This window comes from Oryctolagus cuniculus, chromosome 5, assembly GCF_051225735.1.
Source record: "Oryctolagus cuniculus isolate XC-2025 breed Fujian yellow rabbit chromosome 5, ASM5122573v1, whole genome shotgun sequence".
Lineage (NCBI taxonomy): Eukaryota > Metazoa > Chordata > Mammalia > Lagomorpha > Leporidae > Oryctolagus > Oryctolagus cuniculus.
The window spans coordinates 63115152-63127366 of record NC_142871.1 but is presented as its reverse complement, the minus strand read 5'-3'; the positions used below and the strand labels follow the sequence as shown (position 1 = coordinate 63127366).

At 44.4% G+C, this 12215-nt stretch overlaps 1 protein-coding gene across 3 annotated transcripts in view; it reads right to left on the bottom strand.

The window, feature by feature from the left end:
- OSTM1 (osteoclastogenesis associated transmembrane protein 1) overlaps positions 1-12215 on the bottom strand; it is a 33003-nt gene that overhangs the window by 17334 nt on the left and 3454 nt on the right. For all 3 annotated transcript variants that reach the window (XR_016233371.1, XM_089332345.1, NM_001171322.1), the window contains 1 exon segment: positions 6435-6549. Coding sequence is in view for 2 of the 3 variants with exons in the window: in NM_001171322.1 (NP_001164793.1) it covers positions 6435-6549 (115 nt within the window). In the remaining variant the exon portion in view is untranslated.

The following is a 12215-nucleotide window of genomic DNA, read 5'->3' as shown; positions in this document are numbered from 1 at the left end:
AATTTATGTAAATTTTTTTCATGATGGTTGTCCGTGAACTTTTTTGAATATGGGTTTCAAAAGACTTCTGCACCTTCAGGAGAGCACTTGGTGCAGCACTTGCGGTGGCTGCATCCTCTGCTGGAGTGCCTGGGTTTGACTCTCAGCTCTGATCTCCATGTCCGTCTCCTGCTAACAAGCACCCTGGAGGCAGCAGGTGATGGCCTAAGTGCTCGGTTCCCTTTCCACCCACAGGGGAGACACAGACTGAGCTCTCCCCTGGCTTTTGCCTGGTCCAGCCCTGGTTGTTGCAGGCATTTGGAAAGTAAACAAGCAGATGGGAGCTCTCCATCTGTCTCTCTATCTGTCTCTCTACCTTTCAAATAAATTACTTAAAAAATTTTTTTTGCACCAAAAAAACTTATATTTTTCTTCTTCCCTTCACCATCTAAAAACAGTACAAACCAAGACGGCACCAAAGGTAAAGACAGAAGCTCCTCCCGCTTCTGAAGCCAAAGCCAAGGCAAAGGCTTTGAATGCCAAGAAGGCAGTGCTGAAAGGTGTCCACACCCACAACAAAGATCTGTATGTCACTCAGATTCTGGCAGCCCAAATATCCTCAGAAGAGCACCGCTAGGAGAAACAAGCCTGACCACTATGCCATCGTCAAACTGCCCCTGACCACTGAATCCGCTGTGAGGGAGACAGGAGACAACAACACCACACTCGTGTTCAAGACAACTGACATAGCCAAAATATGGACAAAAGGAGTGCATGGCCCTGTTCTGCCCCACAAAGGAAATACAAGCTCGTTACTATGAGAGAGCAGTGGCAATTTCTTCTATACAAGACATGTAGTTAAAATAAATAATTTCTTTATCAAAAAGTAATTTGTAAAGAAATCTTCTCGGCAGAATAAAAGGACTTATTCTCATCTATTTTACAGACAGCCATTTACTTTTCATTTAGAAGAATTTGAAAATTAAACTAAAAGCTTGTATAGACTGGTCATCTTCTTAAGTGCTGCATTAATGCAGCACCATGAGAATTTTTTCCGTGATTGTTAGACAGTGGTATGCTGAGCACAAAGGAGTTCATTTATATAATGGGATTAAAAATGTCTTCATCATTAAAGAGTCCTGACTTTCTGATTCAAAACAAAGGAATCCCAGTAAATTCCCTTTTCATCCCTTTGTAAGAAATGGGAGCATAAGGTTATAAACAGTGAGAAGCTACATGTTTTAGAAATTAGTAAGTGAAGGAATCTCAGCAGTAATGAAGCCTCCTGCAAGCACCGAGTGAAGTGGCCATTATGAATTTTCGTCAGCTCACACAATCAATGGCGCCTCATCAAGGGCAGACGAGCGTGGCTGCTTTCTCAGCGAGGGCTCAGGCATCGGCTCAGGAGGCGTTCTTACAGGTTTTAGGATTCAAGTTAGACTTACGTGGAAGCCTACCAAATTATCCTAACAGGAGTCACATATCTTTAAATAAACTATCTGATATCTCTTGAGAGCTTATATAAAGATCTCTGCTATTTTGAAAAACTAGTTTTACAGAAAACAACAATCAACAATTGCTGAAAAAAATGGGAGGTTCAGAAAATATGGAACAAACTATGGGAACCTTGTACCTGAACAATCAAGTTCAATAAATATAAAAACAAACATTATTAAATTACCATACAAATAAATGCATCTAGCAGTAAATTTCCATCTACATAAAATATGGGAAAAGGGCATGGGATGCTGGCTAGTTAACTGACTTTCTGGTTAGGCATCGCATTTACTTGCTAATATTAAAGCATTAAGACTTAAGTTGGATGTGTTAACTAAAGTTAATTTTCCTTTGATGAATCAGAATGCACATCAAGATCATGCAACGGTTCCACAGCACCACTATGCTCACAAATTATCACCCAGATCATCGTAGATCCTGGTTGCTCAGAAAGAAAGAGTGGATTTTCGGAACATCAGAACAAATATCTGACCTGATATTATGGGCGTAAGTCTTACTACAATAGCACTTGATATTGGATACTGCTTATCAAGGAACCAAAACACTATCATAAAACAATCCACAGTCTCATCAAGTATACTCAGGGGCCAGTGTTTGGCTACTGTAAGATGTCTGTAAAATGCCCACATCGCTCATCACAGCGCCTGAGGTCTGATTACTGGCTCCAGCTTTCCTGAGTATAGGCCATAGGAAGCAGCGGTGATGGCGCAAGTAGTTGGGTATCAGGTGTATACAGTACATAATCTGAAGGGTAAAACATAAACACAGTGCAAACTAGGTCATTTTCCCCTTCCTGTCTCAGCTATGCAATTACTCTCCCTCAAAATACATACGTAATTCTAAGACAAAAAAATATCATACTTCTCTGTTGTGGGGAGCAACTGGGAGCAACTCGGACTAGACTAAGTTACTGGAATTAAGACTTATTCTATGCATCTGCTCTCCCACAATATGGCGCTGGGAGAGGAGGAAACAGCTTCTACACAGCTGCCTCCAGTTCAACCAATAAACAGCAGGACCTGCTCCTGATTGGAGGAGAGCAGCGTACTCGGCGTGTGGGTAGCAGAGTTGGGATTGGTGGAAGAGGACTATAAAGGAGGAGAGAGACAACATGCACCAGGAACATCTAAGGGGAACAGCTAAGAGGAACACCTGTGCAGCCCCCGAGAGAGCCGGCCAGCAGTGTGCCGCTCCCCCGCGGAAGTGGGGAAAGTGGCAGGGGGAACCACCCTTCCACGGAGGTGGAAGGGACAGTAGCCAACCCGGGAAGAACCAGCAGCAAACCCGGGGAGGGCCCAGCAGACAAAAGAACAGCGCAGGGTCCTGTGTCGTTCCTCCGCGAAGACGGGGAGCGACATAATGGTGCCGTGACTCGGATATGAAGCCTAGGCAGGGTTTAGTGTCGTTCCTCCATGAAGAGGGGGAGCAACACTCTGTACCTTGCTTCTTTCTCCTGACCATATATGCCTTTGCCAAGTTAACTGTAACTGGGAAGTAAGATTCTTTTGAATAACTCATATCTAGCTGTTTAGCACTTTATTTGTTCTTCAGAAGTTTAGCCTAAGAGATATTTTCAAAATAGGATGCCTCACAGAAGAACTAATGAGCCCTAAGAGCTTGTTAAAGAGTTTTATATCTATCATGTTCAGCAGATTTGTAGTAAAATATTTTCTTTTTTAACTAGTTGGGGAAGAATGCTACTTCGAATTAGTGAAATCTTCATTTCAAAATATTTGTTTAAAAAAAGATGCTTTTTTCCCTCTCAAAGAAATAAACCCCAACATATATCTCACTTATTCTGACTCATGATTTTAAATTGTTGATTGTTAACTTATTTCTCTCTATATATATATTTTTTTTTTTGACAGGCAGAGTGGACAGTGAGAGAGAGAGAGACAGAGAGAAAGGTCTTCCTTTGCCGTTGGTTCACCCCCCAATGGCCGCCGCGGCCGGCGCACCGCGCTGATCCGATGGCAGGAGCCAGGTGCTTTTCCTGGTCTCCCATGGGGTGCAGGGTCCAAGCACCTGGGCCATCCTCCACTGCACTCCCGGGCCACAGCAGAGAGCTGGCCTGGAAGAGGGGCAACCGGGACAGAATCCGGCACCCCGACCGGGACTAGAACCCGGTGTGCCGGCACCGCTAGGCGGAGGATTAGCCTAGTGAGCCGCGGCGCCGGCCTATATTAATGGATTTTTTTAAGATTTATTATTTATTTGAAAGTCAGAGTTACATAGAGAGGAGGATAGGCACAGAGAGAGAGAGAGAGAGAGAGAGAGAGAGAGGTCTTCCATCCGCTGGTTCACTCCCCAATTGGCCGCAATGGCCGGAGCTGCACCGATCTGAAGCCAGGAGCCAGGAGCTTCTTTCAGGTCTCCCATAAGGGTGCAGGGGCCCAAGGACTCGGGCCATCCTCTGCTGCTTTCTCAGGCCATAGCAGAGAGCTGGATCAGAAGTGGAGCAGCTGGGACTCAAACCAGTGCCCATATGGGATGCCAGTACTGCAGGCGGCAGCTTTACCCGCTACACCACAGTGCTGGCCTCTATTAATGGATTTTTAAAGGCTTCAGATTACTTTAAAACAGGTATTTAAAAAAGGCTAAACAAATTCTCCTCAATCATGTTTGCAACAGAATTCTTTACCCAAAAAAAAAAAAATTTTGCTATTAAAAAAAAAAATGTCAGTCAAGCCTCTGCCCAAACTACTAGAAAGTGTGAATTGACAGAGACAAAATTAAGAGAGTCAATATCCTGGAGTGGATGTTTGTTTGTACAGTGGTGATGGTGCCACCAGGGACCTCGCTCCTATACTGGAGTGTCTGAGGTCTTAGTTCTACTCCTGATTCCAGCTTCCTGTTAACGTGCACCATGGGAGACAGCAAGTGATGGCTCAAGTACTCGGGTCCATGTCACCCACAAGGGAGACCTGGATTGAGTTCTCGGCTTCTGGGTTTGGTCTGGCCCAGACCTAGTCACTGTAGACATTTGGCAAATGGGAGAGCTCTCTTTCTCTCGGCCTTTTGAATAAAATATTTTAAAAGAGAGTCAATATTCAATATATCATGGTATACTGGCAAGGTAAGGAAACTTGGCAGAGGGATTTTCTCCCATTTGTAAAGCTAGCTAATGATGTACAGGTTCAATCTTTCACGTCCTTTCTATTTCCAAGACCTCTGACCTTCATATTTTCTTTGCTTCTTGCCCAAACTACTATAATAAATTCTTTACTGGTCTCCCTTTCTCTTCCAGTGGGGTTCCATAAATAAAAGGTCTGATGTTTAAAAAAATGTTTTTAGCCTGAGTAGTTTTCCCCGCCTCTAACAATCCATGTGCATTATTAAATTCCCAAGATACAACCCAGTATATACCCTTTCTTAATAACATGCTGGTATGCTACACAGTATGGGAAAGTTCACCTCTGCGGCCCGCATTCTGGCACAGCAGTTTAAGCCGCAGACGGCCGTGCTCACATCCCACAGGAGCACAAGTTTGAGTCTCAGATGTTCTATTTCCAATACAGCTCCCTGCTAATGCACCTGGGAAAGCAGTAGAAGATGGCCCAAGTGCATGGGCCCGTGCACCCATGTGGGAGACCTGAATGGAGTTCCTGGCTCCCAGCTCCAGCTTGGCCCAGCCCTGGCCATTGCGGCCATTTGGGGAGTGAATCAGCAGGCAGAAGATATCTTTCTCCTTCTCTCTCTCTCCCTCTCTGTAATTCTGCCTTTCAAATAATAAATAAATCTTTAAAAAAGAAAAGCAAACTGCTCATCTACCTGATAACTACTGTTCTCAGTCCAGATCCCGCCTTCCCTTCCCAGCTTTATCTCCTCTTGGGCTCTGGGACCCCCCGACATCTATTACTCTTTAGTATCTGTGACTCTGCCTTTGAAGCCTCTCCATCTGCAGTGTCTTTTCTCTCATCTCTACTTAGTGAAATCATTGCCCATTATGAAAGTCCTAGGTTCAAAAGACACCTCCTCCAGGAAGTCACTTCAAACTCATCCCTCTTTTTTTTTTTTTTTTTTTTTGACAGGCAGAGTGGACAGTGAGAGAGAGAGACAGAGAGAAAGGTCTTCCTTTGCCGTTGGTTCACCTTCCAACGGCCGCCACTGCCGGTGCGCTGCGGCCAGCGCACCACGCTGCCGATGGCAGGAGCCAGGTGCTTCTCCTGGTCTCCCATGGGGTACAGGGCCCAAGCACTTGCGCCATCCTCCACTGCGCTCCCGGGCCACAGCAGAGAGCTGGCCTGGAAGAGGGGCAACCGGGACAGAATCCGGCGCCCCGACCGGAACTAGAACCCGGTGTGCCAGCGCCGCAAGGCGGAGGATTAGTCTATTGAGCCACGGTGCCGGCTTCAAACTCATCCCTCTTAAGATTTATTCTCTACTCTCCCAAGGGTCTATAACTTTATTAAAGCACTCATCTATCTGCCTCATCTGATATCTGTAAATATATCTTTCTCCTTCATCAAATTATAAGACTTAGAAGGGGGCTGGCATTGTGGCATAGTGAGTTAAGCTGCCAGTATCCCATAAGGGCACCAGTTTGAATCTTGGCTACTCCACTTCTGATCCAGCTTCCTGCTAATGTACTTGGGAAAGCATCAGACGATGGCTCAAGTACTTGGACCCCTGCACCCACATGGGAGTACCAGAAGAAACTCCTGGCTTTGGACCAGCCCAGCTCTGGCCATTGCAGCCATTTGGGGAGTGAACCAGTGGATGGAAGATCTCTCTCTCTCTCTCTCTGTGTCTCTCGCTCTGTAATTCTGCCTTTCAAATAAATAAATAAATATTTTCACCAGGAATAAGCCACAATGCTAATGACAGTTCATTCAAATGTGACAACAAAAAGCTTTATTCAAAGATCTCATAATTCGAATAAAATCTGATGTGTATACTGCTGAACCAGAACCACAACGTGGAAATGAATTACTTACTTGCACAATTTGCCTCCTGCCAGGTGGTATTAAAAAACTCAGAGAGAATCAGAACCATTTGCATTCTATCTGCCATTAAGAGACTTCTGGCACAACTCTGACTCTCAGAAGTGTTCTGTAACAGAAAGGAGACAGAAAAACATAACCTTGAGTATTGTATTTTAGACTTTCCAAACAACTTGAGGCAAAAACATTATAAATATAAAAATATTTATCATAAATCTTTTAACATTTTCATACGATCAGATCACAATAGCACTAAATAATGGTAATAAAACAACAGCTAACATTTATTGCTACAAAGTTCACGTGCAAGAAAACCTTGGCTGCTTAAAGATATACTTGCTTCTACAGTACAATCTTTTTTTTTTTTTTGACAGGCAGAGTGGACAGTGAGAGAGAGAGAGAGAGAGAAAGGTCTTCCTTTACCGTTGTTTCACCCTCCAACGGCCGCCGTGGCTGGCGCATCGCATTGATCCAACGCCAGGAGCCAGGTGCTTCTCCTGGTCTCCCATGCGGGTGCAGGGCCCAAGCACTTGGGCCATCCTCCACTGCACTCCCGGGCCACAGCAGAGAGCTGGCCTGGAAGAGGGGCAACCAGGACAGAATCCGGCGCCCCGACAGGGACTAGAACCCGGTGTGCCGGCGCCACAGGCGGAGGATTAGACTATTGAGCCATGGTGCCGGCCTACAGTACAATCTCAACTACTTAGGTCCAAATTGCTTGTGTACCACATTCTTTATTTGCTATGCACAGGAAGAACTCTGGAAAGCTATTCACCAAAATGTAGCAGTGTGTATCTTTTTTTAAGAAAGATTTATTTATGTATTTATTTTTTGGAAGGCAGAGAGACAGAGACTGAGAATCTTCCATCTGCTGGTTCACTTCCCAAATGGCCACAGCCAGGAGCCAGGAACTCTATCCTGGTCTCCCACTTGGGTGGCAGGGGTTCCAGTACTTGGGCCTTTGTCTGCTGCCTTCCCAGGTGCATTAGCAGGGAACTGGAACAGAAGCATAACAGCTCGGATTCAAACAGGCACTCCAACACGTCAGTGCCACAAGCAGTAGCCTAACCTCCTGAGCCACAACACTAATAGGTATCTTTTGGTAATGAAAATGTTGTTGATTTTTATTTTCACTTTTGCTCTCTTGTGCTGTCAAAAATTTTCTACAGGGGCCGGCACTGTTGCATAACCACCAGCTACAGTGCTGGCAGCCCACATGGGCACCAGTTTGAGTCCTGGCTGCTCCACTTCTGATCCAGCTCTCTGCTATGGCCTGAGAAAGCAGAAGTCCTTGGGGCCCTACACTCATGTGGGAGACCCCCGGAAGAAGCTCCTGGCTCCTGGCTTCAGATTGGCACAGCTCCAGCCACTGTGGCCATCTCAGGGAGTGAACCAGAGGATAGAAGACCTCTCTCTCTCCCTCTGCCTCTCTGTAACTCTGCCTTTCAAATAAATAAACAAATATTTAAAAAAAAAATTCTACAGTGAGCATATATTATTTATATAATGTTTTAAATCTAGTGGGTAAATGATCATACACCATTTGGCTCACCTATTGGACAATTTTTGGTTCAAAGTCTTATAATCCACATGTATATCCAACACCACATTCAGTTTACACCCAGTTTGTACTCGGAAAAATATGCTATCCACAGATAATTTTAATAATAAAGAAAATCAAGCTATACAAATAATAAATCCAAGCTCCTAATTATTTAATCCTTATCTATTTCCTTTTGTTTGTGTCCAAGCAAGGAACAGTCCTGCTGATGCTTCATTCTTCAAAATTAACTGCTACTATTTGCTGGCCACTACAAGAATCTTTGAGTTTCAAAGATAGAAACTTTAAAAGAGAACGCCATCCATGCTGGAGCCTTGAGAACCTCCCTGCAAACACACAGATAAGGACTTACATAATATGATGAGTAAGAAGAAAGAGGCAACTCTAGGAAAGAACTGATCAGCCAGGTTGGATAAGGAAAGGAAGGTAGGCTTGCAGCATTCTTGCTTCAAAATATCAGACATTAGCTTTGGGAATGCTACTCTTTTTGAGGTTTAGTTTTGTCACTTTATCACTAAAAGCTGCATCAAGGGGCAGGTGTTTGACCTACAATTAAGATGCTGGTGTGGATGCCGGCATTCCTCATGGGAGTGCCTGCATACCAGTACTGGCTCCACTCCCACTTCCAGTGGACTGCTGATGCACACTGTGGGAGGCAGCAGGTGGCAGCACAAGTAGTAGGGTCCCTGACACTCACATGGGAGGCCTGAACAGTGACCCTGGCTCCCAGCTTTGGCCTCAGCCTAGTTCTGATTTTACAACCACTTGAGGAGTGAAACAGTGGATGGCAGTGTTCTCTCTGCATCTTTCTGCTTCTAAAATAATTTGTAAAAAATTTTTTAAAAAGATCCATCCAAATGAGTGCTGCTTTTAAAATAGTAAACTGAATAAAACACTTTTAAATAAAGTCCCTTTCTTAGGGAGTAATACAAGCTATAGAAGAAAATTTCTATTAATATTTTTTATTAGACAGGTAGAGTTATAGACAGTGAGAGAGACAGACATAGAGAAAGGTCTTCCTTCCATTGGTTCACTCCCCTAATGGCCGCTACAGCCGGCACTGTGCCAATCCGAATCCAGGAGCCAGGTGCTTCCTCTTGGTCTCCCATGTGGGCGCAGGGACCCAAGCACTTGGGCTATCCTCCACTGCCCTTCTGGACCACAGCAGAGAGCTGGACTGGAAGAGGAGCAACCAGGACTAGTACCCAGCGCCCCAACCAGGACTAGAACCCAGGGTGCCGGCACCGTAGGTGGAGGATTAGCCAAGTGAGCCATGGTGCCGGCCTCTATTAATATTTCTTAAAGAGAGTTTGCTGGGGCCAGCGCTGTGGCACAGCGAGTTAACGCCCTGGTCCGAAGCGCCGGCATCCCATATGGGTGCTGGTTTGAGACCCAGCTGCTCCACTTTCGATCCAGCTCTCTGTGTAACTCTGATTTTCAAATAAATAAATAAATCTTTAAAAGAGAGAGAGAGAGAGAGAGTTTGGCTAAGGAATGAGATAAAAACCTCTTTGAGGTTTGGTTTCATATTCCTGTGTCCTGGAGTTACTGTTCTAAATGAAACAATGTTAAACTTAGCACAATGTCTGGCACCTAGTAACTTCATGTATGCTATTTCACCTGGCTACCTTGCCACTAATCTGCTGAGTGGGAGCAGTTTGCCAAGCATAATCACATTACCCAAGTTGATTCTTCGTAAGTAGTTGGCTATTTAAAAACACAATACAGCATAGCCTGTACACATGCTTCCATGTATAGAACAGTTCTATTGAGGAAGAAAATAGTGTGGTTAGGAAAGAGCTCACAGAGTGTTGCAGTTGATTTCTCAACAATGTTGCAGTGGATTCTTTCTGAGAAGAGGAGCGTGGTGGGGGCAAGAGGTGCGGAGTCACCACACAGACACCTGGAGTCAGGTGAAAGCAGGCTTGAGGCAAGCAGCCCGCAGACTCATTTATTTCAGTTAGTACAACAGCTTATATAGCCAAGACCAGCCAATCAGGTCAAGGGGCGGTCTACGCCCCAACCAATCACAGCCTGTTGCCAGGCAGTTTCCAAAGCCATCCAATCACAGCCTGCTGCCAGGCAGGCTCCACTGCCAGGTGGGATTCAAAGCCATTCCTGAGTAACTGACACTCGCTTGCCAGTGGCCATCTTGGCATGGCCTTCTCATTCCACCACAACAGAGGAAGTAGGATTTGAACTAAGTCCTGTATTGAGAAAGGGAAGAGGATTCTAACATGAGGGAACCAAAAAGTCATATGGTGAGGGTGGGAACAACCACGTGGTCTGCAGGGAGAACAGGGCTGGTCTGCACGGCGAGGGTGGAAAGTACCTCTCTGACAGTAGGGGCATTGCAGGGGAAGTTAGGACAAGGCTGTACAGGGCTTTGAGAGTCAGTGAGAAACACTTGGAGACTTTTGAGGAGGGTGATGTGAAAAGCAGGGTTTGGGGAACGTGTGTCGTGATATATAGGGTGAGAAGGCAGAGAAGTTAATGAGACTTTACATAGTTCAACCATGATGAAAAGATGGTGGCAACAGTGGGGAAGGAAAGTACATCATTCCAATGATGACGATGTACTTACCTAGAACACATCAGTTCTCAATGCTCCAGGTACATTAATTCATTTATTCCTCCTAACAACTGTATGAACCAAGTAGTTTGAAATGCAACCTCTGCCACGACACAGCCTTGGATAAATTACTTAACCACTTTGAGCCTCAGTTTCTTGAAGCATGATATTCATCGATATTTGTTTAGCTTCCTCATCTAAACAGAAGTTCCTTTAGGATGGAAACTCCATCATCTTTGTATTCCTAATACCCAGCACAGTGGCCAAAAAAATTGGTTCCTGATTATACTTAGAAATGTTATGTATGGGGCCAGCGCTGTGGCATAATGTGTAAAGCCGTCACCTGCAGTGCCGGCACCCCATATGGGTGCCGGTTCGAGTCCTAGCTGCTCCACTTCCATCCAGCTCTCTGCTATGGCCTAGGAAAGCAGTACAAGATAGCCCAAGTCCTTGGGCCCCTGCACCCTTATGGGAGACCCAGAAGATACTCCTGGCTCCTGGCTTCGGATCGGTGGAGCTCCAGCCTTTGCAGCCAATTGGGGAGTGAACCAGCAGATGGAAGACCTCTTTCTCTCTCTCTGCCTCTCCTTTTCTCTCTGTGTAACTCTGACTTTCAAATAAATAAATAAATCTTAAAAAAAAAAAAGGAAAGAAATGTTACATAGACAAATCTGTCATAATCACTTAGCAGAACCCATTTTCTATTATACCTTGAATGGCCTTTTAAAGCACAGAACTGGGCATTCCACAGAACTAAACTTTTAATAACAGTACACTGCTTTAAAATCAAACTCTGAAATCTTCAGCATGCCCTGTGGGTCCACATGGCCTGGCACCTGCTCAGTTCTTCAGGCTCAGATCATTATTAGTCTCATCCGTGCTCATTGTGCTGAGTTCTTTGTAGTACTCCAACACACCAGACCCCACCACATCTCAGTCTTCACATCTGCTATTTCTTTACATGTGTAATAGTACCTTCTCTCCTCTTGCCCCCCACCTTGTCAAATTTGAGGTGTCAGCTTTAATCACTGACCAACTCTGCCTGACCACAGCAGCACTGAAGATCAGCTTCCTTCCTGTAGGTTTTGGTAGATTCTGAGATTTTCTTTGTAACAATTATCATACCTGAATTAAATAGGTACTTGTTTAATAATCTGTTTAATATCTGTATTCAGACCGCAAGCTTTGCTCATTCACAGCTGCGTCCCAAGTAACTACAAGAACTTGCACATAATAGGCACTCTAAACTTTGTTAATGTATGCATAAGCATTACATTTTCTGATCTTTAATGAAAGACATAGATTATGTTATATCCCAATTTTCTCTCTATATTCCTAAGAATTTGTTATTTATTAACCTATAAGTATGTTACTCACAGATACATAATTCAAATGATTAACACCTTCACAAATATTATAGATGTGTGTATGTATCTGTACTTACATAGATACATCTATCTAGGTACCTGAACTTTAAACAAGTAGGATAGGAAAGAGTTTACCAGATTAGAATTCAAGGAGGCTAAGGCATCCTCAAAACCAATCTGAAGATGCTGAACAACTCAAGGAAACCATGTCCCAATCTAAGCTTAAACTAAAAGAAAGTACAACTCTAAGGAAGACAGAATTTATCAGTTCTATC